The 27,148-nt window shown below is 58.5% G+C and overlaps 3 protein-coding genes across 4 annotated transcripts; 1 reads left to right on the top strand and 2 right to left on the bottom strand.

Annotated features, from left to right (window-relative positions):
• The first annotated feature begins 436 nt into the window (after positions 1–436).
• Positions 437–14,364, top strand: MPP1 (MAGUK p55 scaffold protein 1). The gene is made up of 12 exons (XM_084293809.1): positions 437–627; positions 5,124–5,267; positions 5,490–5,568; positions 6,574–6,659; positions 7,160–7,228; positions 9,278–9,474; positions 9,696–9,802; positions 10,288–10,368; positions 10,779–10,859; positions 11,099–11,301; positions 11,597–11,671; positions 13,013–14,364. Exons 1-12 carry the CDS (start codon positions 514–516, stop codon positions 13,187–13,189), a joined length of 1,413 nt encoding a protein of 470 aa, XP_084149935.1. The 5' UTR covers positions 437–513; the 3' UTR covers positions 13,190–14,364.
• A 1,028-nt stretch (positions 14,365–15,392) lies between these two features.
• Positions 15,393–24,416, bottom strand: DKC1 (dyskerin pseudouridine synthase 1). 2 transcript variants are annotated; one of them, XM_084293827.1, is made up of 15 exons: positions 24,338–24,416; positions 23,901–23,962; positions 23,674–23,760; positions 23,214–23,305; positions 22,642–22,826; positions 22,076–22,140; positions 21,375–21,501; positions 20,892–21,022; positions 19,810–19,953; positions 19,237–19,357; positions 18,062–18,180; positions 17,406–17,509; positions 16,906–16,972; positions 16,362–16,520; positions 15,393–16,091 (listed from the first exon to the last, which is right to left on the bottom strand). In XM_084293827.1, the coding sequence occupies exons 4-15, from the start codon at positions 23,282–23,284 to the stop codon at positions 16,023–16,025; spliced, it is 1,362 nt and encodes a 453-aa protein (XP_084149953.1). In that variant the 5' UTR covers positions 23,285–23,305; positions 23,674–23,760; positions 23,901–23,962; positions 24,338–24,416; the 3' UTR covers positions 15,393–16,022. The 2 variants fall into 2 exon arrangements, with proteins under 2 accessions (XP_084149953.1, XP_084149952.1); XM_084293826.1 differs by lacking the exon at positions 24,338–24,416 and adding an exon at positions 24,120–24,199.
• Positions 24,366–25,554, bottom strand: LOC311213807 (40-kDa huntingtin-associated protein-like; the record flags this gene model as incomplete). Its single annotated transcript, XM_084294056.1, has 1 exon — positions 24,366–25,554. The coding sequence occupies one exon, from the start codon at positions 25,552–25,554 to the stop codon at positions 24,490–24,492; it is 1,065 nt and encodes a 354-aa protein (XP_084150182.1). The 3' UTR covers positions 24,366–24,489.
• Positions 25,555–27,148: the final 1,594 nt, after the last annotated feature.

Raw genomic sequence — 27,148 nt, 5'->3', positions numbered from 1 at the left:
ATGGTTTTCCCATCCCGAAATAAATTTCAGTCTTCACCTCCGTGTCCCTATAGCCAGAACACAATCCTGACCACGACCCCAACCCATGGGACCACCGGGGACAGTGTCTGGAAGAGGAGCTCAGCACCCCCCGGGCACCCCCAGCCCCACGCGTGGCCCCGCGGCCTCCCACGGGCAAACCCCAACCACCCCCGGGGCTTTTCGGGGGGCTCCCGGGGAGCCCCAACCCCAACCCCAGGAGGGCCATGAGCTGGAAGCAGAGCGGGGAGGCCCGGGGGGAGCCCTCCCCCGTCCTGCCCGCGCGGCTCCGCCCGGCCCGGCCTTCCCTTCCCTCCCCTCCCCGCCCCGCTACGGGCGGAGCGTGCGGGGCCGGCGGCGGTGCTGGAGGCGGTTTGGGACGGCGGGGCCGGGGTTGGGGTTGGGGTTGGGATTGGGATTGGGATTGGGGCCGGGCCGCTCTGCTGGAGCCAGCGGAACCGGCTGCGGCTGCTGGCAGCGCGGTGGGGAGGCGGCATGACGCTCAAATCCAGCAGCGGAGGCGGCAGCAGCGGCAGCAGCAGCAGCATGAGGACGGCGCTCTCCGACCTCTACCTGGAGCACCTGCTGCAGAACAGGGCCAAGCCCGAGGTGAGCCCCTGCCCTGCTCCCTGCCCTGCTCCCTGCCCTGCTCCCGGCTCTGCTCCCTGCCCTGCACGGCTGCTCCATGCCCGGTTTGGGGCAGCCCGGGGGGGAGGTCTCCCGGCAGAGCTGCTCGGCTCTGAGAACCCCCCCCCCGAGCCCTGGCTCGAGTATGGGGTCGGGGCTTGCTTGCAGGGAGGAGATTTCCCCCCGGTGCTGCCCTTGGCCCGTCCCGGCGGATGGATGCTGGAGCATCCCCCAAAGAGGCTCCCCGGGTCTGGCCCATGCTGGTGGTTTGTGTTTTTTATGGCTCAACCCCAGCAGGGTGCTTCCAAAAAATAAAAAAATAGCGTTTGGATCGGGCAGCTGCTGCGAGGAGCTCTCCCATCCTTCTGCTTGCCTGGCCGCCTGCGGAGCGGGGATAAATCACCAAAGGCAGCGCGGCGTGGAGGATGCAGGAGCTGGCCTGCAGCTCCCTGCTGTCACGGAGGCTTGGTGTCAGCAGGGATGAGGAGGGAGATGGCAAACTGGGCTGTGCATGGGGCCTTTTGGGAGGTGCTCGGTAGGGCTAGCACCCAGCTGGTTTGTGTGTCCTGAGCTTGCCCATCGGTTGTGTGCTCATCCCTGCAGCATGAGCAGGCATGGACAGCGCTGGCCATGCACACGGTGGCTCTGCAAAGTGGCAGGGACATCACAGCAGCTCTCGGGAGAGGTTCAGGGTCCTGCTTCCCAGCCCAAATCAGACAGAGCAGCAGAGGTTCCTCTTCTCGCTGCCCCCAGCAGAACCTCGTGCTGGGAAGCACCGCACCGTGCTCCTCCCGTGGCGGCAGGGCATGCAAAACCTCACAAGTGGAAGCAGAGTCATTGCTAGAAAACAAGCAGAAGTGAGGCAGGCCGCTGCCCTGTCCCCTTCGGCCCCACTACGTGTCTTTCTAGCCCTTTATCTCCTCGCTGGCAAATACAGGTTTGCCAAGGAGGTGTGGGCATTACTGCCAGCAGTGCTCCTGGCTTGCAGGGTGACCTTGGGCATGCCACCTTATCGGCCATGACTCAGTTTCCCGGCTGTAAAATGGGCAAATCTGAGCCCTGGGAGGCCGGTGGTAAAGAGAAGGGCACTTTTTTGAGCTGGGGTGTGGAGGGGGCGGCGTGCTATCCCCCAGGGAGTGTCTCGTGGCACCAAACCAGTGCCAGCTCCAGCACAGGCCAAGGCTGCGGTCCCCAGTTCTGAAATGGCCACGGGTGAAACCAGTAGTTGAGAGCAGAGCAAAACAACTGGGTTTGACCAAAATGACGTGGATGGGGTTGGTTTCAGCTCTTTAATCTTAAAACTTTTTTGTGCTGTTCCAGTCCGTAGTGGCTGCAGGGAAAAAGCCATTTTGAAGGTGGGGAATGGAGCGGCCGGGCCACCTCACCATAGGTGTCACCGTGTTACTGGCTGTCCCTTGGAGGTGACAGGCTTCGCAAACACATCTGGAAGGCTGCATCAGCCTTTCCTTGAGGGAAAACGGTGCCTCAGCAAAACCGACTAGGCTCCCTAGGAAATCTAAACCCATTCAGTCTCAGCTCCCAGTGAGCTCTGCGTGAGGGCACACAGAGCTGGCGGCATGCACTGGCCCCACAGCCACTTGTGTCCCTTGTCCCTTCTGCTTCTCTGTTCCCCTTCCTCCTGTGACCTGGTGGCACGGCTGTGCCTATTTCTGGTTTCAGCAGTGTAATCCTGTTTGGTTTCAATCTTTTTTTCTTTTTTTAAACTTGGATCATATTGCTGAGGCCTTGGGTGAGATTGCTCATGTGATTGTAGACCTGAGCAGGGAGTAGCCTCGGGCAGGAGGCAGGATGAATTACTTCTAAATGGCCACATGACCACTTCTACCCAGCCTGCATGGCCTGAAAGCAACAGCCACGCTCTTTTTCTTTACATTTTTTTGTTAGTTTGCTTTTGTTTTTACATGTTGATCTTTTTTAAGCTGTACTGAGACCCCAGTGCACACATCTGCTGCACAGCGGTGATGCTCCAGGGTGAGAGGAGAAGCTGCTGGGCCAGGACATCTCTGCACCAAGCAGGAGAGCAGATGGCCCTGCAGAAAGGTGCGGGCAGCACCTGGACATGCAGGACATGGGCTGGGGAGGGCTGCGGGCAGGGCGATGCCCAGGCTTGCTGTGGGGACAATGGGGCAGGACGCGTGGAGGGCTCTGAAGCCATGCCGGGTGTGCCAGCTGGCACGGCCTCATCCTTGCTCATTCCCTGGCACCGAAATATTCTGGCAGGGAAGGAGCTGGCTGTGCCTCCAGTTGGGATGCTCTTCCCCACCCCATGGCAAGAGCGTGTTTCAGGGCTTCCTCTGCTCTGTGCTCACGGGATGGGGTTGAGCCACCCCAGGATAAGGATGCTCCCATGCCAGCCTCCCCATATATGCCCACAGGGATTATGACCAGACGAGGGGCGATGGTTGCTGGAGGGAGCTGGGTTTTGCTGCTCACCATGGCTGATGGAGCGTCTCCTGCTGTGCCGGGAGGGCAGTCCCAGGGGATCCTGGCGCTGGGCTTCCTCTGCCCTCCTGCCTCCATCTGAGCTACTGTGCTTTGGGGACCCGCTTGGCAAAGCCAGCAGCGCCCGACCTTTCTCCACGTGCTCACCACGTGCTCTTCCAAGGCCACTTGATATCGAAGTCCCTTGGTGAGGACAGCAAGGAGAGCCCAGGAACCAAACCACCGGGCGTGCCCTTTGCACCAGGGTGCCGCTTCCCCAAGTGCTGCTTCAGCCGCCTGGAAACGAGCTGCCCAGTTAATGTTTGATTTCCCCGGTGCCGTGCAGCCCAGCGCAGCAGCAGGAGCCACCCCGGTGGGCGATGCTGACCGTGGGGCAGGGTGCCAGGCCCTGGGGTCCTCCAGCACTGTGTGGTTCAGCTCCAAACCTCCTCGCCCTGGCTACAGAGGCGGCTGAGCCCTGGGGCTGTGTGGAGCTGTCTGTGGCCGCAGGGCTGGCTGCTGGCAGCGTGCAGGCACAGATGTTTCCTGCGGAGCCGTGTGTACGTAGCAGGAGCTGTCCCTCTGCCAGCACCGCTGCAGAGCCTCCAGAGGTCACCAAGCTGGCCGGGAGCGTGACGGCTGCTGGGAGGGTTCAGGGAAGGCGATGAGGCCAGACAGCTCGCGTGCACCGAGCGGGAGCTGTGCGTCTCCTGCATCCAGTGCCCTGCTGCGCAGCACTGGAGCTGGCATGTGCCCTCCCCAGCTCCCCATCACGAGCTTGGCATTTCCCATCCCCAAGCACCGACCGCTCGGTGCAGTCACCTGGGGGCTGCCGGGGTCCCCAGAGGACCCTGCTGGGTTCAGAGCGGCCGTCGAGTGACTGGAGCCCTCCTGAGGCACTGCAGCGAGTGTGCGGTGACGAGGCTCGCTCTCCAGGAGTCACCAGGGTGACACTGGTGCTGTGTCAGCGTCGAGGCCTGGGTGTTTTCTCCAGCTCTCAGCAAAAAGCAAAGGTCAGGGCCAGGAGGCTCAGCTGGCTGGGGTGGTGGGGACGGGAACTCCCAGCCCTGGAGCAGACTGTGCCGTGTCCTGGGTCACCGGGCTTTGCTGAGCCTGGGGGTTTGGAGCCGGGGATTGCGTGGTGTAATGCTTTCCCGAGGCATGAATGAGATAAACGTGATCTGTGCTGACTCAGGTCACCTCACAGGCACTTTGGCCTCAGGCAGGGCTGGAGAAGTTCATTCTCTTCTTCCTCTTCTTCCTCCCACCCACTCGCTCAGCAGGCCCTGGATGGCCGGTGGGGAGCCGAGGGCATGGCCAGCACTGCGGGGCCAGTCCTGGGGGGCAGCAGCTCACTTTGCAGTCTGGAGGTCCCTGTCTGGGACCCCTGCTCCAGCACCCGCTGCAGACCAAGAACAGATTTCCGCAGGGCTGAAATCCTCTATGAAATCCTCTTCCCAGTGCCGATGGCCCCAGTTGGCCTGGAGCTGGGTGCCGGAGGGGAGCAGGGAGCTTCTGGCTGGCTCGGGAGCACTTTGCCTTTGGTGCCTGGATGGGGACGTGGCTCTGCAGCGTGTTGGTTGCCCGTTGACCCAGATGAGGAAAGGCTGAGCTTGTGAACTGAGCAAGGGCAGAGCCTGGCCCCAGTTCTGCCCTTGTTCCTCAGGGGTGAGGCCCAAACCGCTCTGTGAAGCTGCCCTGGGCTTTTGTGGGCTTTGGGCCACGCGCTGCTGCGACACATCAGTGGTGTGCGGGACCTGCTGCTGCAGAAGACAACCAGCTGTGGACTCCTGGCTTCTTTACCTGTAACTTTTCCAAAGTTTTCTCGCCTCCTGTATCTCCCAAGCTGGAAAACTGCTGATCTTGATCTTCAAGGGGGAAGCTGTTTTGCTGTCTTTCTCCCCTTGCTCTTACTGTCCTCTCCTCCAGCTCATGGGTCTCGCCTCCTCCCCTGCGCCCAGGAACGTGACCATGGGAGTAGCTCAGCCCCATGCAGGGGGAGCCCCTAAACCCCGGTCTGTGTTTTGCCCCGACAGGCCGTCACCCAGGCCCCGAATGCCATGACCGAGGACATTTACACCAACGGCTCGGCCACTCTGGGCAGTCCCTCCCACAGCAACGGCCGCGAGGTGCGGAAGATACGCCTGGTGCAGTTCGAGAAGGTGACAGAGGAGCCCATGGTGAGGACCCCAAAACCCGGTGGCACCGAGCGGGGTGGAGGGGCAGGCAGAGCTGTGCTGATGGGCTGAATGTGGGGGAAGCTCAGCCACAAGAAGAGGGTGCTGGATGCTGCCTCCTGCCCGGGACCTGCGGGCGATGCCTGTGCCAAGAGGAGCCGATGTTGCTGGGAGCGCGGGGGCTCTCCCCTCCGGCGAGCAGTCACGGATTTTCCTGTCTTCCAGGGAATCACGCTGAAGCTGAACGACAAGCAGAGCTGCATGGTGGCCAGGATCTTCCACGGGGGCATGATTCACAGACAAGGTAACAGCAACGGACAGCCGAGGCCCTCCTAGAGGCCATGCACCAGGGGCACGACCGCAGCTGGCTTCTTTCCGCGCGGAGATCAGGCAGCCCCGCCGTGGCATGGATATCCGTGTCCTTTCCTCCACCAGGAGCATGTCAGGAGCTCAGGACTCGCCCATCTCTCTGCAGGGTTGTTGTTAATGCGCTGGAGGGTTTAGGGAGAAATGCAGGGATGGGGGAAGGGCTCTCACAAACTGGAACCCGAGAGCCATCCGTCTGCCTCCCGTGACGGTGACCGTAACTAGAGATGGATCGTACCCCAGAGGCTGGGGGGGAAGCTCTTCCCGTTCCTGAAGTGCACAGGCAGGACAGGCGTGCTGTGGATTGGCTCTGCAAACCAAAATGAAGTGCCAAAAGAAATTAATAGGTGCCATTTTGTGGGTTTGGGTCTTGCCAAGGGGGTGTGGAAATGAGATGTTCTGTGCTTAGATGAGGCCCCTTTTCCAGCCTGGGGTCGAAGTGGGAAGTCTGAGCTTGCCCCTGCCAAGATAATACAGAAGCCATTCCAATAATGCTGCCGGAGCCTGATTTATAGCAGTATATCTGAGGCTATAATCTGGCTGGATGTATAAATTTAAAACACATAAAGTCGAGAAAGCTGGTGTTCAAGGGCTTTGTAAAGAGGCTGTCATTTGGCTCCAAGTGAGGTACTTGGGGCTGGGTTTAAATAACTCTGGAACGGGTGCTTTGACCAGTCTAAAGCAGTGAAAGACACAAAGTGGGAAGTAACATGATAACCTTCAGCGTGAACAAAGTGTGTGCGTTGGGCAGAGGGGGTGGAATTCATTCCCCTTGTGCCTCAGGGTTAGGTGAGGGGTGGCTCCACTGCCTAGGCAAACACCACCATGGTGCCTGGGGCACAGCTCGCACCAGGGCTCAGAGGCTCCTGGAGCTGCCCAGCTGGGGTTTGGTGGGTGCCTTTTGTCTGCTCCTGCATTTTCATGTTTCTCCCGTTGCTGGCAGGCTCCCTGCACGTGGGTGATGAGATCATAGAAATCAATGGGCAGAGCGTGAGCAACCACTCGGTTGACCAGCTGCAGAAGATGCTGGTAGGTATCTGTGTGTGGTGGGGCTGTTCCCCAGCACTGAGCCCTTTGCCTACGGATGTGCTGCTTGGGGAGCTTGTCTTTGTCTCTTGAGAAGGGGCCAGCACGGAGGGAACAGACGGAGGGAAGCATTTCCTTTATGCTGGCCAAACGGGATGCTCCTCCCGAGCTCCTCCCGGGGACAGCTGGGCTGGAGATGGAGCAGATCTCCATTCTCATTCTGGTGATGCTGGGCAGTGCCCACAGCCAGCTCCTTGTGCGGGTGTCAGTGTCCCCCTTGGGTGTGGAACAAGCGTGGCAAGGCTATGCTGCTACAGCTCTTAGCCCATCCCCGGCAGAGCCATTTCTGCCTGGGCTCTGGCCTCCCCAAATCACAGCAGAGCTGGGAGCACACAGGAGCCTTTCCTCTGTGGGTCCTTGCTCCCTGTGCAGGTTGCTGCTGCTGGGCTGCCTCCAGGCCCACCTACTCCAACTTTTCTTTCTCCCCTTCCTTTGTTCACTAGAAAGAAACCCAGGGCATGGTCTCAATAAAAGTCATTCCCAACCAGCAAAGCCGCCTCCCTGCTCTCCAGGTAAGTGCGGGCTGTGTCGTGACACGGCTCTGGGGCTGGGTGGGACCAAAGCAAACCACCAGGGACCAAAACTGGGGAGAGGCCTGGGGCAGGGTAGGGGTCTGGAGGAGCTGCTGGAGGGCGAAGGGACCTGCCCTGTGCTTCCATCACCGCAGATGAGTTAACCTGATGCGTATGCAGGAACACGGGCCTGGGTTTCCCCAGCCACACACCTACTTGTGCGCAGTCTTTAGCGATGCGAAAGCAGCAGAGTGCGTGCACCAGGAAGCCCGAGAGCTTCCTGCCCACCTCCAGGCCTTGCCGTTACACAGCCTTGCAGCCACGTCCCCCGTTACAGCTCACGGCAGCGCCTCCAGGTGCAGCACGGGGCGCTCGGCCGTGCCGGGCCGTTACTGCTGCCTGCTGCATCAGCTCCAGCACTGCTGAGCAGCTCTGCCCCTGAGCGAGGGGGAGGAAGGAAGCAGCGGGGGAGAGGAAGGCAGCTCCTGCTGCCGCTGCCGGGCAGGGGGTGACACGCTCCGGAGGGTGCACGCCTGCGCTCAGCATGGGCACTTGGCTGGCTTTGCCTTTGGAGTCCTGCTTTGGCCGAAATGCTTGGGGTAACGTGGAGGGCTGGTCCTCTGGGAGGATGTCTGAGCGTGGTGGCTGGCACATTGAGCTGCTCCCGGGGCTGGAGCTGACCCCAGCACAGCCCCTGCGCTGTGGACAGGCAGGAGTGGGAGAGGGGCTTGGGAGAGGTGGGGGCAGGATCTCCCTCAGAGGAGCTGAAGTCTCTGAGTATGGGGGTGAGTGAAAATCACCCCATTTCTCTCTCAGCCCTTGTGGCTGTCATTCCAGCTCTACCAGCCTTGCATGTGCTTGTTTATTAAGTGCTGGCCCTGTCTCCCCTTTCCTGCTGTCCTGGGCCCACCCTGGCCTGACCGAGCCAGCTCCAATCGGCCAGGCCAGCTCAGCGCCGGGGAGAAGTTACCTCTGAGAAAAAGGACAAACCACCGGAGGCTGGCTCTGGGCTCAGGGAAGGACATGGGGACAAACTCCTTCCCAGCAGCAGCAGTTGCCCTCCCCTCAATGCGTCCAGGCTCCTGGGACCAACAGCTCCCGAGGTGCCCAGCTCTGTGCTGGCTGCAGCCCCCTGCTGAGAGCAGAGTAACTCCTGGTTTCATTTCACCTCCTCTGTCCCCTCGATCCCCTTCAGCTCACAGCGTGACGGTGCAGATCCCAGCACCGCGATGCCCTGGACAAAAGCAGCACCCAGCCTGGGCTGGCCCCGCAGCCTGGCAGCCGGCCACCACGAGGCCAGCCGAGGGCTTCTCGTGGCAGTTCTGCTTGGGAGGATCCTAATGAGAAACACCGAGTGCTCAGGTCTCTCAGGGTCACCTCCAACCCCGACATAAACTGCAGGTTTTTGACCTTAAATACTGAGGCTCCTTCTGCTGGAGCCTGCTTGGTGCCTGAGCTTCCAATCCCAGGAAGGGGCTGGCAAATAATCCACACCGGGAGCCGGCCATTTGATGTCCTTGGGTAATGCCTGGAGCTGTCTGGGGGTGACGCTGAGTCGGTGGGGTCTTCCCAAAATTTGAGGGACCTGGCTTGGAGAAGAGGGCTCCAGGCAGTTCCCGCTGTGTGTCCCCTGCGTGCTTGTGTCGGTGCCCACCTTCCTGGCACCGCAGGGTGCTTTCAAAGCAAGTGTTGGGCCTGAGCAGGTGGCAGGATCCTGGAAGGCTGTTCCATGTTTGTCGTCTTCCTTCCCAAGAGGTCTCATGGCACAGCCCGATCTGTGCTCTGCTTTCCTGGCACCAAGGGACCCGTGGTTGTGTCCCGCTGGCCCCGTGCTTCTGGCAGGTCACAGCAGCGCTGCTGGAGGATGTGCTGTGGGGAAATTGTTTTGATGGGGAACAAGGACAGCACGGTCTGCCCGGCTTGGGCACGCAGTCCTTCAGCAGCTGCACAGCTGCTGCCAGGCGATGCAGCGTGGGGCTGGGAGCTGGATATGGCCACGCTCAGCCACCCTGCACAGCCGTGCCAACTGCAGCCCTTTCTCTCTTCCAGATGTTCATGAGGGCGCAGTTTGACTATGACCCCAAAAAAGACAGCCTGATCCCCTGCAAGGAAGCGGGGCTGAAGTTCCAGACCGGCGACGTGATTCAGATCATCAACAAGGACGACAGCAACTGGTGGCAGGGCCGCGTGGAGGGCTCCGGCACCGAGGCGGCGGGGCTCATCCCTTCCCCAGAGCTCCAGGAGTGGTAGGTCCCTGGTCAGGGAACGCCAGTCTGGGGATGGACGTGGTCGTGGGGCTGGGAGCCACATCCCCAGCTCACAGCTTGGGCATGGAGCTCTGCTGTGCTGGCAGGAATAGGGTGAGACCTTAGGGTGGGTGCCCCTGTGTGTCTGAGGGATGATCCCAGTGCTCCCCAGTGCCTCGGGGTGGCAGCCGGGCCTCACTGGTGTCCTCCTCTCTCGGCAGGCGTGTGGCAAGCACCACCCAGTCCAGTCAGAGCGAAGCGCCGAGCTGCAGCCCCTTCGGGAAGAAAAAGAAGTGCAAAGACAAATACCTGGCCAAGCACAGCTCAAGTAAGTGTGAGCCCCAAACTCTGCAGGCTGTCAAACACGGGGCAGGCACTGGCCTTGCTGCTGCTCAGCCCTCGAGAAGCAGTCACAGCAAAAAGGGACCACAAAACCCCAGGTCAGTGTCCTGTTGGGACACGGAGTGTGCCTGTCAGCTGCTTGTGTAAACCCCGAGCTAACCCGTGCTCGGCCTGCCCTGGGCCAGCAGCGGGCTGAGGACATGCTGGCTGCTGGCCCGACCTGTAGCTCCGAGCAACAACAAACAGGGCCATAAATCAGCAAGATAAATAAAGCTCCCCGAGCAACAAGCTCTCTGCAGCTTCCCGCTGCCTCCTCACCTGGCTGCTGGGTCCTACTGTTCTGGGCAGAAATGCCCCATCTCGATCGCCCCCCTCGCTTTGCCAGAGGATCTGGCTGTACTCCCACACACACAGCCCGGCTGTGGTAGCCAGGCCGGTGCTAATTACTGTCTTGTCTCTCTTCCGCTCCAGTTTTTGACCAGCTGGACGTGGTTTCCTATGAGGAGGTGGTGAGGCTGCCCGCCTTCAAGAGGAAGACCCTGGTGCTCATCGGTAGGCCCTGCCCCAGCCATCCTCAGCGTGGGGGCTGCATGTGCTGGGGGCCGTGGGGCTGAACGTGGGCTGGGGCAGGGCTGCCCTTCAAAGCTTGTGAGCTTTGGGGGGCATTTACTACGCCTGCAGCAGTCCCCAAGCAGGCTGACATCTGTATGTAGGCTGCCACCTGCACTGCAGGGCTGGGGTGGAGTGGGTTCGGGAGAGTTTCTGGCTCTTAAACATCGTCCTGGTTGCTGGAGGCAAGAGCACCTGATGCAGGGAGAGCCTCCTCCAGGCTGGAGAACACCACAGACCTGCTCAGAAAGCGGGTGCTGGGAGTGCTGGCACTGTCCCTCAGACGTGGAGCTGCAGAGGTGCTCTGGCTCCTCCTGAGCCCGGTTCCAGCGTCTGTCCCTCCTTCCCTGCAGGAGCCAGCGGAGTGGGCCGTAGCCACATCAAGAACGCTCTGCTCAGCAACAACCCCGAGAAGTTCATGTACCCAGCTCCACGTAAGTAACTCCACAGGACAAAGGGAGCACAGCCCTGCCCTGGCACCCCCTGTGGCACGTTCCTCACCTCCTCCTCAGGGCAGGGGGGCCTGGACCTTCTGACCTTCACGGGAGGTACACAGGTCTTCTGTGCTCTTCCTTGCCCTAGCCCCATGCTCAAAAAGGGACCAGAAACCCCCCAGGTCAGTTCCCCAGACCTTCTGGGGTCAGCACGTGCCAGCATTGCCCTCTCTCCCCAGACACCACGCGCCCCCCGAAGAAGAACGAGGTGGACGGGAAGGATTACTACTTCGTCTCCACCGAGGAGATGACCCGGGACATCTCAGCCAACGAGTTCCTGGAGTTTGGAAGCTACCAGGGGAATATGTTCGGCACCAAGTTTGAAACAGTGCACAAGATCCACCAGCAGGACAAAGTCGCTATCTTGGACATTGAGCCCCAGGTAGGGAGCAGGATGGGGATTGCCGTGCATTGAACCACCCTCGTGCTGGGTGTGACCAGCTCAGCCTTCCCCAAGCCCAGGAGCATTGGGGTGGCATTTCCATGCCCGAGATGTGGGTACTGCATGTCCCTGGCTGGGACAGGGACCCTGTCCCCTGTCAGACACCAGCCGTGGGGGTGCTGCTTCACAAAGCGACGTCCAACAGCCAGCCCAGAGCAGGGTGCTCTGCAGGGACGGGGATGCATGCCCACGGGCACCACGGCATCCCCGTAACCACGTGCTGCTCTCTCCACAGACCCTGAAGATTGTCCGCACGGCAGAGCTCTCCCCGTTCATAGTCTTCATCGCCCCGACAGACAAGGCAGAGGAGGTGAGTGACGGTGGCAGTTGCAAAGTTTCCTCTAATTTGGGCAGGGGGTGGTGAGGAGCAGAAACCTTGTGGCAGCCCAGGGCTCTCCTCCCTGCTCTGTAAGGAGGATCATCATCTTCCTTGTGCAGGGAAACAGGGAGGCTTCATCAGCCCAGAGCTAAGGAATAGGATTGAGGGATTCCTGCAGCCTTAAGCTGACTGCCACGTACAGACCCCAGCCCGCATCAGCCCTGCAGCACCACGAGCCACTAGCACGTAGCTGGGTGCACAGCCCAGCACCAGCTCCAGCTGTAGCAGTGCTGCAGAGCAGGAACACTTCTGCCATCAGCTATGCAAATTGGACAGGCAAACAGCAGCGTTCCATTCTTCGGCTCATTGTGCTCATCCCTCCAAAATTAGGACCAAGCAGCACTGATGCTGCTGCACCAGCCCAGACCGTTAGCTGGGGGTTGTACAGCGTGCAGCAGGCTGCAGGGGGAGATTTCTGTAGCATCACACAGGCGTTAACGTGCAGTGTTACAGAGCCAGACCGCACACTGGGGGCAGCCCGCTCCCCCCAGCCCATGCCCCGTGGCTGCGCTGGCTCCAGGCAGAGGCACTAATCCCTGCCGCAGTGGGCAGGGCCAGCCCTGCTGCTGCACGCACTGCTCTGTTCTATATATAGCCAGCTGCCGCAGCTCAGGTAGCTGCTTCCTCCGGGAGTAAGAGCCAAAATGTCACCTAGCAGGGCTCGTGTGACCCAGGCAAACTGCTCAGTGTCCCCCCCTCTGCCCCGATAACTGCTGGGCAGCCCCCCTTGGTGCAGAGGCAGAGGGATGCATGCATTTTAGGCTCCAGCTCAATTTTTCACAGCATGGGCTGCACTGGGGAAAGGTGCTCGGTGTCCAGTTAGAGGCTGCAGGGAGACAGCGGTGGGATGGGGAGGCTGGTGGGGCTGTCAGCCCGTGCTGGTTACAGGCCAGCGGGGAGGGATCGTCTTGCAGAGCTCCTGCTTTTAAATCAGCCCCAGGCCTCAAGCTGGGGAGCTGTAGCAATGAGCAGCCCGCTGCTAGGCGAACCTTTTCATCCTGGGGAGCTGCCACAAGGCACTTTAAAGACAAATACAGGGCTAAGCAGAGCTGACCTCACTCTAGCAGGTAACCTGATGCTCCCAGCATTGCATAAAAGCACAATTAAAATCCACTGATGCTCCCGTGGGGCTGCACAACAGCTCTCCTGGCCTGTTCGCTGCTCTGTGCTCAGGTTGGGAACAGCTGGAGTTGTTTTGGGGATGGGACAGAGCTTGCCTGTTGAGCTGGGCTGGGAATCCCCCTCCTGAGCGTGCTCTCCTGTTCCTTGCAGTCGGAGGCGTTGCAGCAACTCCGTAAGGATTCCGAGAGCATCCGGAGCCGCTACGCACACTACTTTGACCTCTCCATAGTCAACAACGGAGTGGAGGAAAGCCTCAAGCTGCTGGAGGAAGCCTTTGAGCAGGCCTGCAGCTCTCCACAGTGGGTGCCCGTCTCCTGGGTGTACTGAGAGGGCTTCCAGCCCCCGCCGCTTCCCATCAACCCATCCTGCAGCAGAGAAACCTCCTCCTCAGCTTCCCCTGATCGCCGCCTGGCCCAGCACAAGTCCCTTCCTCTGCTGCCCCACGGACCCGGTCTCATTTGGTCGACACACACAGGGTCTCCAGAGCACCACTGCCAGGGAATGCAGGCCAGAGGCTGCCCGAAGGAACAGCCACCTCCCACTGCGCTCAAACGGGGCTGCAGCAGAGCCCACGGCATCCCCACAGCTCAGAGCACAGCCCCCCCGCCTCACCTGGTGAGGGAAAGCACAATCCTGCAGCACCCAGCCCGTCTTGTTCTATGCGTCAGCCCCGATGGACGTGGTACAGCAGGGGCCGTCCAGGCAGGTGTCCCTGCACCTGCACCAAACACCTTGAAAGCCTGGGTGGTGACCTCGAGCCCCTGACAAGCCCACAGCTTGGGAGGCTTCTCAGACCACAGCAGGGCTCCTAAGTCCAAGGCTTTCCCCTCACAAGCCAGTAAAACCAGAAAAAAGCAAGTGTGGATTTGACACAGGAGGCACGGAACGTGCCATCCCCGGGCAGGTCTCGCGCCTGCATTCTGAGGTTTGGGTTTTCTGTTTCACCCTGTGCAACTGTAGTTGTAAAAACTCCCTGCATTTAAATCCTCACTGTGCAGCTTGGATTGTTACTGGCTGGCCAGAAAAACTCAGCAGCAGTTGAGCAAGTCCTACGGACCAAAGCCCAGAGGGGCAGTTCAATGGGTGAAGTAGATCCAGCCACAAGTATCCGTTGCATGCAGTAGAAACAGTCTCTAAAGAGATCATCCAGGCATGTTTTTCAGTCCCGGGTGCCTCGCACACCGTATGCTAACCTAAAAGGCACCCCCACAACGGGGTTTGTTCCTCCTGAAGGTGGAATGCATCGATACACCAGCCCCACCATGCCCAGGAAGCATCGTGGTGGCTCCCGGGCAGACCACAGCCATCACCTCCATGCAAGAATATCGTGTGTGTTCAGCAGTCAGCTAGGGGAAGGGGGCTAACAAGTCTTGTGCAATCTTTTTTTTTTTTTTTTGTTTTAAGGATGCCAAAAATAAGATCTGTTGATGTGCAATAGGGACCTTTGTTCTGATCCACTGCAGGGAAACAATGAGCAGCAATAAACGTGTGCTGAAACATCACCGTGGCTGGTGTTTTAACTCGGGCTGTGTAGCGGCTCCCAGCTGCAAGCCTTCCACCTCCCTGACCCAGAGGCACTTGAGGTAAAGCAGGCCAGGGCCGAGCAGTTCTCCATCTACTGCCAGACCTCTCCAGTAGGAAGAAACCTTCCAGGCACATCCCACTGGGATTTACAAGCAGAGGGTGGCCCCTACTCACCTATCCAGTCCAGATGACCAGAGGCCTCTCTAGTTGGCATCCAAGTAGACTCAAGCACTTCTCTGTACCTGCAGCACACACACGTTAACCACCACCCCTCCCCACAGACAGACCTAGGAGGTCGGTGTTCTCAGATCACTATCGAGCCAGATAAGCAAGAAAGTCACCCATTTAAAAATAGGGCTTTTATTATGTAAAAAAGAATAAAAACGTGACGTTTCATCTGCTCAGGTTCTGACAGTCACCAGCTGCTGGCACCATTGCCTGCGCCTCTAGCATTAGAGGGGAGAAAAGGGTCAGACAAGTCAGATTAAAGCAATGCATTAAGGTAAGACAAACGTTACAGGATCTCTGCAGGGATAGAAGCTCAGAACAACACAGCCTGGATCCTTCCCCGTCGAAAGGGGCTAAAACCCTGGCTCAGCACTATCCCTGTGATAGAAGAGACCTCCTGCTGCCAGTGAGCCACCCCAGACAAGGATACTAGGACAACTCATTATGAAACCGTTCAAGCTCCACACCCAGTGCCCCCTGCAGAGCTGCTTTTGGCCAACTGCTCACAAGCTCTCAGTCCCGACAGCCCTTTAGAGATCCTGGGCAGCCACCTTCTTGTTACTGCTTCTGCCCCACAGCCACATCCCCACTGGAAGCTTCCAGAGCACGTTAGGTACCAAGACAAGGGAAGGCAGCTGAGAGTGCTGCAGTCCCCTTCCAACCACCAGGATGGAGCCAGCAGGAGGTGGACACTGGCAACATTACTGGGACACTGGGTCTGGGATCAGCTGACAACTAACAGGCAGGTTCCCCATACTACGAAGCATAAAGCAGGAAATTCATGTTCTAATCCTTTATGATAGAAGTTTTTAGAAGGTATTGAATACCTTTGGAACATTTGTTCTCAATTATCTGAGGGTCAAGCCAAGCAAACGGCCAGGTCAAAAAAAAACAACAGAGCCCTTCAAATAACTGATTCAATTGTCCCCATGCCAAGCCCTTTCCACGGGCCGTGGCGAGGCCAGTCCTCCAGCCACCAATACATTCTGCGACTGTCAGGTAACAGCTCCAACCCTGGAAGAGAAGGAAGGAAGAGGCAGGACAAGAGCAGGGGGAAAGTGCCATTCCTCCCTCTCGTGGTGAAAATGAATACACCTAAGAGCAAGGAGCTGCAGTTTCCCTGAAGATGCCATTTCTGTTGGCATCAAGGCGTCCAGATTCACAAAGCAATCCAGTGCAGGGGCAGTCAGGTACCCCCTCCTCTGGCTACCCTTAAAACAGGATGAGGAGGGGTACATGAGCAGGGCTTATCCTGGGCAAACACACCTCCTCACTCATATTATGCACAGCAGAAAAGGAACTTGGAACTTGCTGGCCCCTCTGCCATGCAGCCAGTCCTGGTTTCTCAAGGCCTCAGACTCCTCCCTCTCTAACGATGAGGTCGCCTGCTTTGGATAGATCCAGTCGCTTACTCTGAGCTCTCTTCTACCTCCTTCTGTTTCTTCTTTTTCTTCTTCTTGGTGCAGGTTTCACTGGTCTGGGAAGAGGTTGGAGAGGTCAGGAAGGAATGAGAGGCATCACCCGCTGCTCACGTCCATCCCCAGTGCAGATCCATCCCCCCCTCCCTCACAACCAGTCCGGTTTGTGAATGTGCCTGTCCTGAGGCCCCTTCCTCCCCCTGTGGGGAGCCTGGTACGCTGAGGACACACACAGCGGGCTGCTGCCACATTTATCCTGGGGGTGTGGGGGACAGACAGCAGCCCTTCCCAACGCCTGGTCCGTACCACGGCAGTACCCAGTTACATACCACTTCTACTTGTTCTCCCCCGCTTTCAGCTGCTTCTTTGGCTTTCTTTTCTTTCTTCTTCTTCTTCTTTTCCTTTTTGCTCAGCTCCTCTGGTGGTGGAGTGGCTGGGGATGGCGGGGTCACGGCCTCCTCACTTTCACTCTCCGACTCCCGCTTCCTCTGTTAGGAGAGCACACGGTCAGCCGGGCCATCTCCCAAAAGGGCTCAAGGGATGGAAAAGCTGTCTGCAAGCTTACGGCTGCTTTGCCCGATTCAAATTTCTCGGTTAGCAATGCTTTGAAAAGGAGGGTGAGCTACAGACTGCCAGAGAGAAACATGAATGGGCTGAGGCCATAAACAGGTCACTCTACTGCTAATCCACAGACCACAAAACCACAACAAAGCGGGCACTGAGCTCCCGGAATATGAAACACTGCCCACGTACAAGCAAACAAAGCAGCCCACAATTCAGCACTTGATACCAACTGCCTAAAGGAACAGGCACACATCAGAAGTCTTCAGAGCCCAACCAACCTTACAGCCAGACAGCAGCAGCGATACTCACTTTTGGAGCCCTCTCCACCTCTGATACAGCTTGGGGAACTGCAGCTGCCTCCTTCTTGGACGTCTCCCTGAAAGAGAAGACACCAGGCTAAGAAGGACAGTCACTGCCTGGCACTGCTCTGCACCACTACAAAGCCCCTTCCCCCTTGCAAGGCATCAGGTGGAGGAGCTCAGTGTGGGGAAGACCCGCAGCCTGCACCAGAGCCAGCTGGACAGGACAGTGGCAAAGCCTCCCCTCTTTCCTTTAGCAGACTGACTCCCTCTAAAGCCACAGGTACAGGCTAAGAGGGATAACCGTCTGCTCAGGGCCTTCTGCTCCAGCCCTGCCCAGCACCAGCAGGGTCCCTGTAACTCTGAGAGCACTGCACACCAAGGGCCCAGACAGCAAATATACCTTGGCCAGGTCTGACACACCTGAGAGCACGAGCAGCACCCAGATCAGTGCTCACTGCACACCGCCTGCTCTCTGTGCCATCATTCTGAAACTGAAATCGTACCCACCTGTAATCCACATACTCCTTCTTCCAGGAATCTGGTGTGCTCTCGTTGGGCTTTCCGTGCTTGTCCAGCAGACCCTTCTGGATCATCATCTTCTTTTGACTGGCCTGAGAGCAAAGTGCACAAAGTCAGACTGCAGCTCCACAGAGGAGAAACCTTCCCCTGGGCTTCAGCCACCCATCCTGAGAGGAGATAATCTATGAGCAAGCCAAGCCAAGAACCACATGGTCACTGACTGAACGCTTCTCTAAGGACTTTCTGACAACTCAGAGAAAACATCTGCTGCACAGCAGCCTACAAGTCACAGACAGGGAGTAGTCAGAAGGCATCTCATCACGAAATAAGAGCTAATTTGGGCGGGGAACTAACAGCAAAAGCTGCATGTAATTGGGCTTATATCCTTGACGTGCTTTTCTCCCCGCAGCTTTATGACCTGCCACATTTCAGGTGACCCACTCCAACTGCAGAGCTCCTTGCCCAGCCCCTCCAGAGCCATCAGCATAGGGTGATAGATGAAGGTCATCTTTGCACAGAGTGCTAATGCCATCCACTTCACATCATGTGGCTCTTTAACACAGGAGGGTTCAAGCACAGACCTGAGGTGCCCGCAGCCCCACGGCCCAGCAGCTGGGCTCCCACCAACACCTCCTGCTGCTCACCTTGGGACCAAGGCCCCACTTGCGGGGATACGTGTCTCTCTCCATGATCACTCTCTTGATCTTTGCCACCACGCCATGGTCGCAGGTGGAGATGACTGCAGTGGTCATCAAGGCGATAGCTGCAGAAGCAACAGGGAGCTCGTGAACACTTCAAAACAGCAAGACTGTAACAGGACAGATGCAGGAACCTGTTGGGTTCAGCCTGCTCTTCCTCTGGCAGCACAAAGAAGAGGCAAATACCCCAACAATGCCATATCACCCCGAAATCTTACTGGACACAAGTCCTGAACTAAAGCTTCAGAGAGCTGCCCTGCAAGATGCGAGAGCATCTGTGTCATGGACTGACTACACCAGGAGCACGAGCCCCTCCAGTTTACTCCAGAAGATCAGTGAGGCCAGGCAGCACCAGAAAGACCATCCTACAGTGCCTCACCACCTGACATCTACACAGCTTCGATGAAGACACCAGTGAGAACAAAGCACTGCTTCAAGCCACTTCACAGAAGCTGACAGTTGCTCAAGACCTTTCATACTGATCCTCAGTAGATGTGATGTGCCAGGTGCCAGTGTGCAATCAGACGTCATCCCTCGTCTTAGTGGGGACAGAGCCCCTACAGAGAGGGGCTCTGACCCTGCCAGCACTGCTTTGCTCCTGCAGGCAGCCAGCCACACACCGCAGCAGCCCCCAGTAGGACACTGGCAGACTGGAGGGTGTCTGGAGGCTGCACAGCACCCAAACCCTAGAACAGGAATTGGGGTGTTGCAGGAGGGCAGTGCCACTGCACTCAGAGAATGGATAAACTTCATCATCACCTCACACACAGCACGCCTGAGCACCACACAGCTGCAACGTGACTGAGGAACTCTTGTCACCAAGGACTGGCTCTGAAGAAAGCATGCAGCTCATATCCCAGGCAGCAAGAGGTAACAGGGATAACAGAAGACTTCTGACAGCAATGTAAGCAACAGCCTACCCTGCATACAACTTGGCTCTGATGCAGCTGGTGCTTCCTAACATCCTGCTCGATGCCAACCACCTTGCAGCCTGGCTCACTAGGCCATATTAACCCACAATTTCTGTCAGGAAGTGCTATTTAAACCTTCTGTGCTTGGGGATTCATCTGTTACACGTTTGCTAGAATAGATGGGCACAAGAAGAATGAGGAGTTTCATACCTAGGCAGATAGCTTCTCCTTTTGTGGTGATGACAACAATCTCCTGATTAAGCTCAATACCATCTTCATACCTCAGGACACCAGGTAGCATGATCTTGGCTCCATAGCAGATAGCATTAACCTAAAAAGGTGGGGAACGAGAGGGCTTATAAGCTACTGGAGAATAAAAACAAAGCAAGAATTGCCTCTAATGTTTTGGCCTCCCGTTGCCGTTACCATTAACAATAACATCCCCACATATCTGTTTCTCATTGTCTACTATATAAAACCTGCGTGTTTTGGGAAAAGCAACCATAAGAAAGCACCCATCGGAGCCAACAACGCGAGGCAGATCTCTTAAAACCATCAGCATCCTCCTAAAGCAAGGAGTGCAGCACATCTGATACTTGGTTCTGGGCTCTCCAATCTTACTGCTGTGACCTTGCAGCAGCCCATACAAGGTCCTACACAGCTCTCAAACAGGACCCTGCTGTACGCCGTGAGGATCCTGCTCCCCGTTTATTTTATTAGCTATACAAGATGGGACGACACTTCACAGTTGCTACATCAACTGGCTCTAACTCAGGAACTCACCGCACTGTCTTTCATGACCAGCCGCTTGTGGGAAGTCAGCAGTTTCTCCAGGGGCAGGATCACCCTTCGCAGGTAGCTGTCATCCTTGTTGTTGTCATACTGCCACTGCGCGTCCAGGACATCATGCATCGTCACCATGTTGTCCTGAAAAAGACACAACCCCTCTGAAGTCTCCTACCAGCCACCAGCTCAAAACACATAAAAGAAAATGAAGCCTAATAGCAAACAGTGTGCTGAAAGGGAGCAAAACCAGATGCACAATTCACAATCATCAACAAATATTACCTGGAAGAGGCAAGGACAAATACTTTCAAGAGTATACAGCTCAAGATCAGCCTAATCTCTGCTACTGCAGGCTGCAACCTTCCTCATGTCATGCTGCACTTGGATCTAATGGGTAGACCCTGCCTACACTTCAGAAGTGCTTCACACTTAAACACCTCAAACTTCGAGACAAAGAACATCAGTGAGTAGAAGCCTAAAGCAAGCAGCTCACCAATCTGTGACCTGCAATAAGTTATCGAAGCACCTGCGAGCATCCATCACCTGGAATTCAGAAATGAATGCTAGTGATCACTCTCATAACCCTGCATTTGCAAGGAGAGAAGTTAGTCCTGGAGTCTGAACCAGCAACGGGATCCAGCAATGACCAGACAGAAAACACTGGGGAATTGTTCAAGATCATATAGGACTGCACCTCCCAAGCTCCCCTCCACAGGCCACGCTCCCTGTGTCCTGCCCTGACACCAAGCGGTCATAAGCTGCTACGCAGAAAGCTCAGCTCGTGCCTGAGCTCCTGGCACGTGCATGCTTTGTAGGCTGAGAAATACAGGTGGCGTAAAACAGACTTTCAGTCACCGTGGTGCATTTCCCAGTCGCTCATTGTTCCAAAGTTTAATTACCAGAACAGGGAGAGGGCCCCGAACTGAACTCAACACTTTGGTTACAGACTGCCTGTGGCCAAGAGCTTCCATGTTCTCAGGGCTATTCACAAAACTTCTCCCAGTCAGTGCACATCTGCACAGAGCTCTTGCCATTCTGACAATTCCTAATCTGCTGGTTATAATCAGAGCCACCGTTACCTTCTCTCCCATGATCCCAGATCGCACTCTCCGCAGCTCCTGCATCTGGCCCCCAACACCAAGCAGCAGACCAAGGTGCACACAAAGCGTTCGGATATACGTGCCTGCTTCACAGCTCACCCAGAAGATACCTGGAACACAAGGCAGGACAGAAGGTTAGTTAAATAGGTGTCTAGAAATGAGTCACATCTAGAAGCTCTGTGTTCAACCCCTCAGAGAGCCATCAGCATAGGGTGATAGATGAAGGTCATCTTTGCACCAAGTGCTAATGCCATCTAGTTGACATCATTTGGCTCGTCAGTCAGGGATGCAAGGTGGGATTTGCTTCTCTGCACACACAAGCAATAAGGGAAGCAGTTACTGCTTGATGGTGGGAAGGATTTGTCTTAAGTTCGTCTAAAAATGACAGGAAGCAGCCCATTTTAACAGAAATTTTATCAGCTGTGAGTTGAATCGAAAGAAGGCAGAAAACCCCCATTTTACCTAATCTTCTCTCAGGATCATACTCCACCAGCTTGCTCTCATAGATGGTTCTGACTCTCAGCTGCCGCTTGACAGCAGCGATGAGGGGAGGTCGCTGGAACAGGGCGCCTGTCAGAGTTTCTATTGCCTGGAAGCAGAAGCAGGAACAACAGCTTAACCTGGGCCATGAGCAGAGCTAACATCCGAGCACCGCAGAACCTCCAGCAACTAGGGCCACTTCCATGAGCAAGAACGCAGAAGATCCACCACCATTTGGTTATGTTGTATTTCAGAAAGCTGTTACGAACCACTGATGTGGTCAAAACGCTACCCCAACTGCCAGTGAGGTACAGCTGGCTTTTTCCATCAGGTGGCAGTGTGCAATCAGACGTCATCCCTCGTCTTAGTGGGGACAGAGCCCCTCCAGAGAGGAGCTCTGACCCTGCCAGCACTGCTTTGCTCCTGCAGGCAGCCAGCCACACACCGCAGCAGCCCCCAGTAGGACACTGGGAGGCTGGAGGGTGTCTGGAGGCTGCACAGCACCCAAACCCTAGAACAGGAGTCAGGGTGTTGCAGGAGGGCAGTGCCACTGCACTCAGAGAATGGATAAACTTCATCATCACCTCACACACAGCACGCCTGATGTCCATTCCTACCCTCTCAAATCCCACAGAAGCTGAACCCTTTGAGTGTCAAGTGGCTAACAGTGTGCTGAGACTTACCCTGGCAAGCTGAGTCTCACTTTCAATTGCATTGTGCAGCCGAACAATTCCCACATACTCTTTGCCTGAAAGAACGACAAGAGCAGTCAGGAGCGGCCACTTGCATTTAATGTTGATCTCAAGGCGCACGCTGCTACACAGCCACACATCTAGAGAGTCCAGGTATTTTCACAAACGTCTCCTGAGAAGTGCACACAACCCATTATCCAGCTGGTTCTCCTCACAGTGAAAATCGTCTGAGCTCTGTGTTTGTTGTTTCACCAAGCATTATTTCACTGGAGTTGTAGGTTTGTGCCTTAAATTCAGTTAACACATGAAACTGGTCTTTCAGAAGGGTTTTCATTGACAGCACAAGTCCCAGACACAGAGAAACAATCAAAAAACACCTGAGACAGCACGGGTGCACCCTCACTGGCTTGGAGCAAGATGGATCCTTGAGTTCAAGGCACTGCAAGCCTAGGGCAGCCCTTTCAAGGCAGGGCTGGAAGTCTCCATCTTGTCTCCAAAAGAGCTCTGCACCTTCCAAGTCACTTCAAGTGAAAATGGTCCCATGTCAATAAACATACCTGCACTCTGCTGGGATTTGACCAGCCGCGTTGCCCTCTCAATGCACACAATCAGGCACCCAGTCACCTTAGGGTCCAGTGTGCCGCTGTGCCCGGTCTTCTCTACCCGAAGGATGCGCCGGATCCACGCAACCACCTCGTGTGAAGATGGGTTGGAAGGCTTGTCGAGGTTAATAAAGCCTGACCTATGGCACAAAGCAACAGATTAAGGGCTAAGTATTGGGACAAACGTAGCAGTAGTGTGAAAACCTTGATGAGACTTGCCATTGTATGGAAAAAGAAAAGAATTTCTAAATGAACAGCCAAGTAAGAGCTGAGCCCACAGCTGCTCCCCCTGAGCACGCATCAAGCTGCTCTGCACACTGCTCCTCTGAAGGGCAGGTCACACTCTGCACAAGCAAGTAATTCTTTTCTTTCCATAACGTTATCAGTACTTGGTCCTTAATACAAACCAAACATTGCCAACACGTTCCAAGCCGCCTCAAAGCCTGGCAGGCTGAAGAGAAAAGAACATGCTTTCAAGATGTTAACTGTAAAGAAAATTAAGTCATTTTAGAGCTTATTGCACTCACCTTACATACTCAGAGATCTCCCTCTTAAGGGGGTTAGCACCAGAAGGCAGGGGTGTGTAGTGTGCTGTCATCACATTTAACTTGTCAAAGTTCTACAAAACCAAACAAAAGTTTATTGTAAGCAAAATGAAGCTCAACTGAGCTCGAGGAGAGTATTTGCCCTAACACATCTCCGCAATTACTCCACATCCGGTTCACATTTGAATGAAAAAACCTCCAAACTGCAACCAACCTGCAGCTAAAACTGCAGAAATGCTTTCCTGAGAGGAAGGATCAGAAGTTTTAGGTAGAAGAGGTGGGGAAGGAGCAGAAAGCTGACTTTTGTGATCTCTGCACGCACGTGGCTCGGCCCTGCTGCGAGCACCGCACGTGGTGGCAGCGAGCAGCACCTAACCCTGCACAGAGAGCGGGGGGCAGGCACCCGGGCAGGCCAAGCCCCTACCCCCCCGTGAGCCCCTACCTTCAGCAGCAGCGGCCACTGCGACGTGTCCAGCTGGGCCACGCGGGACTCGGGCTTGATGAGGAACTCCCCGGTGTGCTGGATGTCCTGCGGGCACAGCGCGGGGTCAGCGGGCGGCGGGGGGGGGCCCCACACACGTGGCCGCCCCGGGAGGGGACCGAGGCCCCGTGGGGGGGGGTCCCGGAGGGGTGGGGGTGACCCCGGGGCGCTGAGGACCCCGCACTCACCGCCACGTCCTCGTCGAGCAGCGCCCGCTTCTCCTTCTTGCGCTTCTTCTTGGCGCTGCCACCTGCGGGGCGGAGGCGCTCAGGGCAGGCCCCGGAGGGCCCCGCTCAGCCCGAGCCCGGCCCCGCGCCCTCCCCGTGCCCCCCGGGCTCCCCCCGGGTCCCTCCCGGCCTCCCGGTGCCCCCCTCCCCCCCTCCGCTCCCCCCCCCCCCTGCCCGCACCGTCCCCGTCCGCCATGGCCGCGCCGCGTGCTGCCGCCCGCGCGGGGAGCCGAAAGGCCGCGCATGCGCGGAACCGTGGCCACGCCCCCTCCCATAACCACGCCCCTCTACAAAGCCCCGCCCCTCACCTAGCCCTCCCCTTAACCCCACCCCTCCATAAACCACGCCCCCCTCCACAAAAAGCCACGCCCCCTCCATTAACCCCTTCCCTCCCGTACCCCAAGAAGCGGGCAGCGCACACACGGGTTGGTGCAGCCAGCGCCAGCTTTAATACAGCCCCGCGCCGCGTCCCGGTCCTTGGCGGCAGCAGCAGCAGCAGCAGGAGGAGGAGGAGGAGGATGAGGAGCCCCTCGCAGCGTCCCGGCGGCGCTCACAGCCCCTGCCCCGCGGGGCTCAGCATGTCGTGCAGCACCAGGTGCAGCAGGTGGTTCTGCTCGGCGCTCAGCAGCGGCCACAGCTCGGCCTGCAGCGCCTGCAGCGCCGCCGCGTCCTTCTCCTGGCAGGCCAGCACGGCGGACTGCAGCAGCAGGAACAGCTCCGCCGGCAGGTAGCTCGCCGCCGCCGGCAGCCCGCCGCCCCCCGCGCCGCCCTCCGGCGCCTCCCAGCAGTACTGCTCCAGCGTGCGGGCGTGCTCGGGGGGCAGCTTGCCGGGCGGCGGCTGCAGGAGCAGCAGCAGCAGCACCCGCGACACCTCGCAGCGCACCAGCGCGTCCAGGAAGGCGCCGCCGGGCGCCGCCCCCCCGGGCCCGACCCCGGCCCCGGCCAGCGCCTGCGCCCGCGTCAGCGCCGCCAGGGCCCCGGCGTAGTCGCGGCCCAGCAGCAGGCAGGAGGCGCGCTCGGCCAGGCAGCGGAGCGCCTCGAGCGGCAGCCGCGCCGCCGCCAGCAGCTCGGCGGCCCGCTGGAAGTGCGCGGCGGCGCGGGCCGGCCGCCCGGTGTCGCGCAGCGCCGCCGCCAGCTCCAGGCACAGCCCGGCCGCCAGCGCCGGCTGCCCGCGCTCCAGGTGCAGGCGGGCGGCGAAGGCCCCGCAGCTCTGCGCCGCCGCCAGGTGCTCGCCGAAGCCGCCGCGCAGCGCCAGGCGCTGCCGCAGGTCCCGCTCCTGCCGCAGGAACAGCCGCGCCGCCTCGCCCAGCGCCGCCGCCTCGGCGGGGCCGTGGAACAGGCTCTGCGCGCAGCGCGCCACCGCCAGCTGGCACCAGGCCGCGTAGGGCAGGCTCTCCTGGGCGCGCAGCTCCCGCGCCAGCGCCGCGAACTGCTCCGCCGCCTCCGCCACGTTCGGCTTCCGCAGGAACCGCCGCCGCAGCTTGGCCGACACCAGCCGGTACCGCGACAAGAAGTCCCCGTCCCCGCTGCCGCCGCCACCGCCGCCGGGGCCCGGCCCGGGCCCGGAGCCGCCCGCCCCGCCGGGCCCGGAGCCGCCCGCCGCTGCCGCCAGCATCGCGTGCCGCCCGGAAGTGACGCGCCCGCGCCGCGCCGCGCCCCCGGGGCTGCCGCGCGGCCGGCCAATCGGCGCCCGCTCCTAGGACGGGGGGGGCGTGGCCTCTAGCGAAAGGGGCGTGGTCTCATACGCGAGAGGGCGTGGTCTGTGTGCGAATGGGCGTGGTCTCTGCAGAATAAGGCGCGGCGTGGGCGAGGCCAACCACACCCATCGTGATGCCCCGCCCCTTTGTGGGCATGTCCCTCCTAAGGCCCCGCCCCCGTAGTCCCCCGGCCCCGCTGCTCGGGGGCACCCAGCGGGACCCCATGGCCGGGGACCCCCGGGGCTCCTCGCTGCGGCTCTCCCGGGCCCCAGGGCGGCCCCTCAGCCCCTGCTGCCCTCGGGGAGAGCCCCGCGGGGCCCTCTGCGCCCTCCTGCTGCCTCCCCAGCCCTGGACGTGGCGTAGCAGAGGTGCGATGGCAGCAGGCACTCGGTGTTCTGGTGTCCCGCACGGTGCCGTGACACGAGTCCCGCGGGCACCCCGGTAATGGTCCCGTCCCGAGGTCAGCGCAGGTGTCATTGCCTGAAAGTGCAGTGAGAGCTCGGCGTCCCGTACCGCGGGGCAGAGCGCAGCGCGTGCAACAAACACCCCGGGGTTCTAAGAAACCACCCGCTCTGACCCCGCTCTCTCAGCTCACCCGGCGGACCGCAAAGCTAGCGAGTGAAACCGAAATGCGATGGATACTGTAACTCATCCCTCTGCCACGCTGCAGAATGAGTCGAAAATTCCCCGAGGTGACGACGCTGTGACATAACAACCAGCGGCCTCCCCTGCAGGCCACCAAACCACAAGGCTGCCAGCACCTTGCTGTGCTCTGAAGGTGCACGCCCTGCCTCCTGCACCCATAACCGTGCAGGGGCCGTGGCGACCCCTCCCTCAGCACCGCAGACCCCATTTTTCTTCCCCATCCCAGCAGCCCCCTCCGCCCTGCCAGCCTCCTTCCCCTCTCTTGCTGCAGCTCGAACCTGGCCGCGTCTCCCAGCCCCACGAGATGAGCGGGGTTGTTTAAATGCCCGGTCACTCCACAGGGCTGTGCAGGAATGGAGGATGTGCTTCCTGCCTGCGTGAGTGCTGTGACCTGCAGGTATGCCTTGCAGTGACTGACAGCAGCGAGCTGATACCGTCGAAATGCCCTTTCAGATCCCCGGGCTCTGTGGTTTACAGTCATTTCTCCACTCGCTGGCTGGCAGGTTGGGTTGGCTCCGTCTTGCGTAATTACTCAGCAAGGGCTGGAGGTGAGGCTGATGCAGCACAAGGCACCAAGGTGGGGAAACCTGGGGCTCAGCAGCCTCTGATTTCCACTCTTCAGGCTCTGGGATTCCCATGGCTTGAACCAGCTGCCCTCCTAACACATGTCCTGCTCCTGCCTGGGGCAACCACATTTCTTTCACCCCGTTGGGAAGGGACGATGCTGCAGCCAAGTGTCCGAGGAGCACAGCTGAGGGGTTTGGAGCCAAGCCCCACACACGAGCTGGTAAATCACACTGGATTTCATTCCTGTTTCCCAGAATTTGGGGTGCTGAGAAGCAAATTGATGCTGGGCTGGGGGATGGC

Source organism: Netta rufina, assembly GCF_964035555.1.
Source record: "Netta rufina genome assembly, chromosome: 12".
Taxonomy (NCBI): domain Eukaryota; kingdom Metazoa; phylum Chordata; class Aves; order Anseriformes; family Anatidae; genus Netta; species Netta rufina.
This window is presented reverse-complemented; position numbering and strand designations above follow the sequence as displayed.

Coding starts and splice junctions, on each gene's coding strand:
- MPP1 (XM_084293809.1), top strand. CDS start 514: ATGACGCTCAAATCCAGCAGCGGAGGCGGCAGCAGCGGCAGCAGCAGC. Junction 6,660..7,159: donor ACCAGCTGCAGAAGATGCTG/GTAGGTATCTGT, acceptor TTTGTTCACTAG/AAAGAAACCCAGGGCATGGT. Junction 10,860..11,098: donor GTTCATGTACCCAGCTCCAC/GTAAGTAACTCC, acceptor CTCTCTCCCCAG/ACACCACGCGCCCCCCGAAG.
- DKC1 (XM_084293826.1), bottom strand. Junction 21,023..21,374: donor TGATCCTGAGAGAAGATTAG/GTAAAATGGGGG, acceptor CTTGTGTTCCAG/GTATCTTCTGGGTGAGCTGT. Junction 19,358..19,809: donor TGGTCATGAAAGACAGTGCG/GTGAGTTCCTGA, acceptor CCACCTTTTTAG/GTTAATGCTATCTGCTATGG.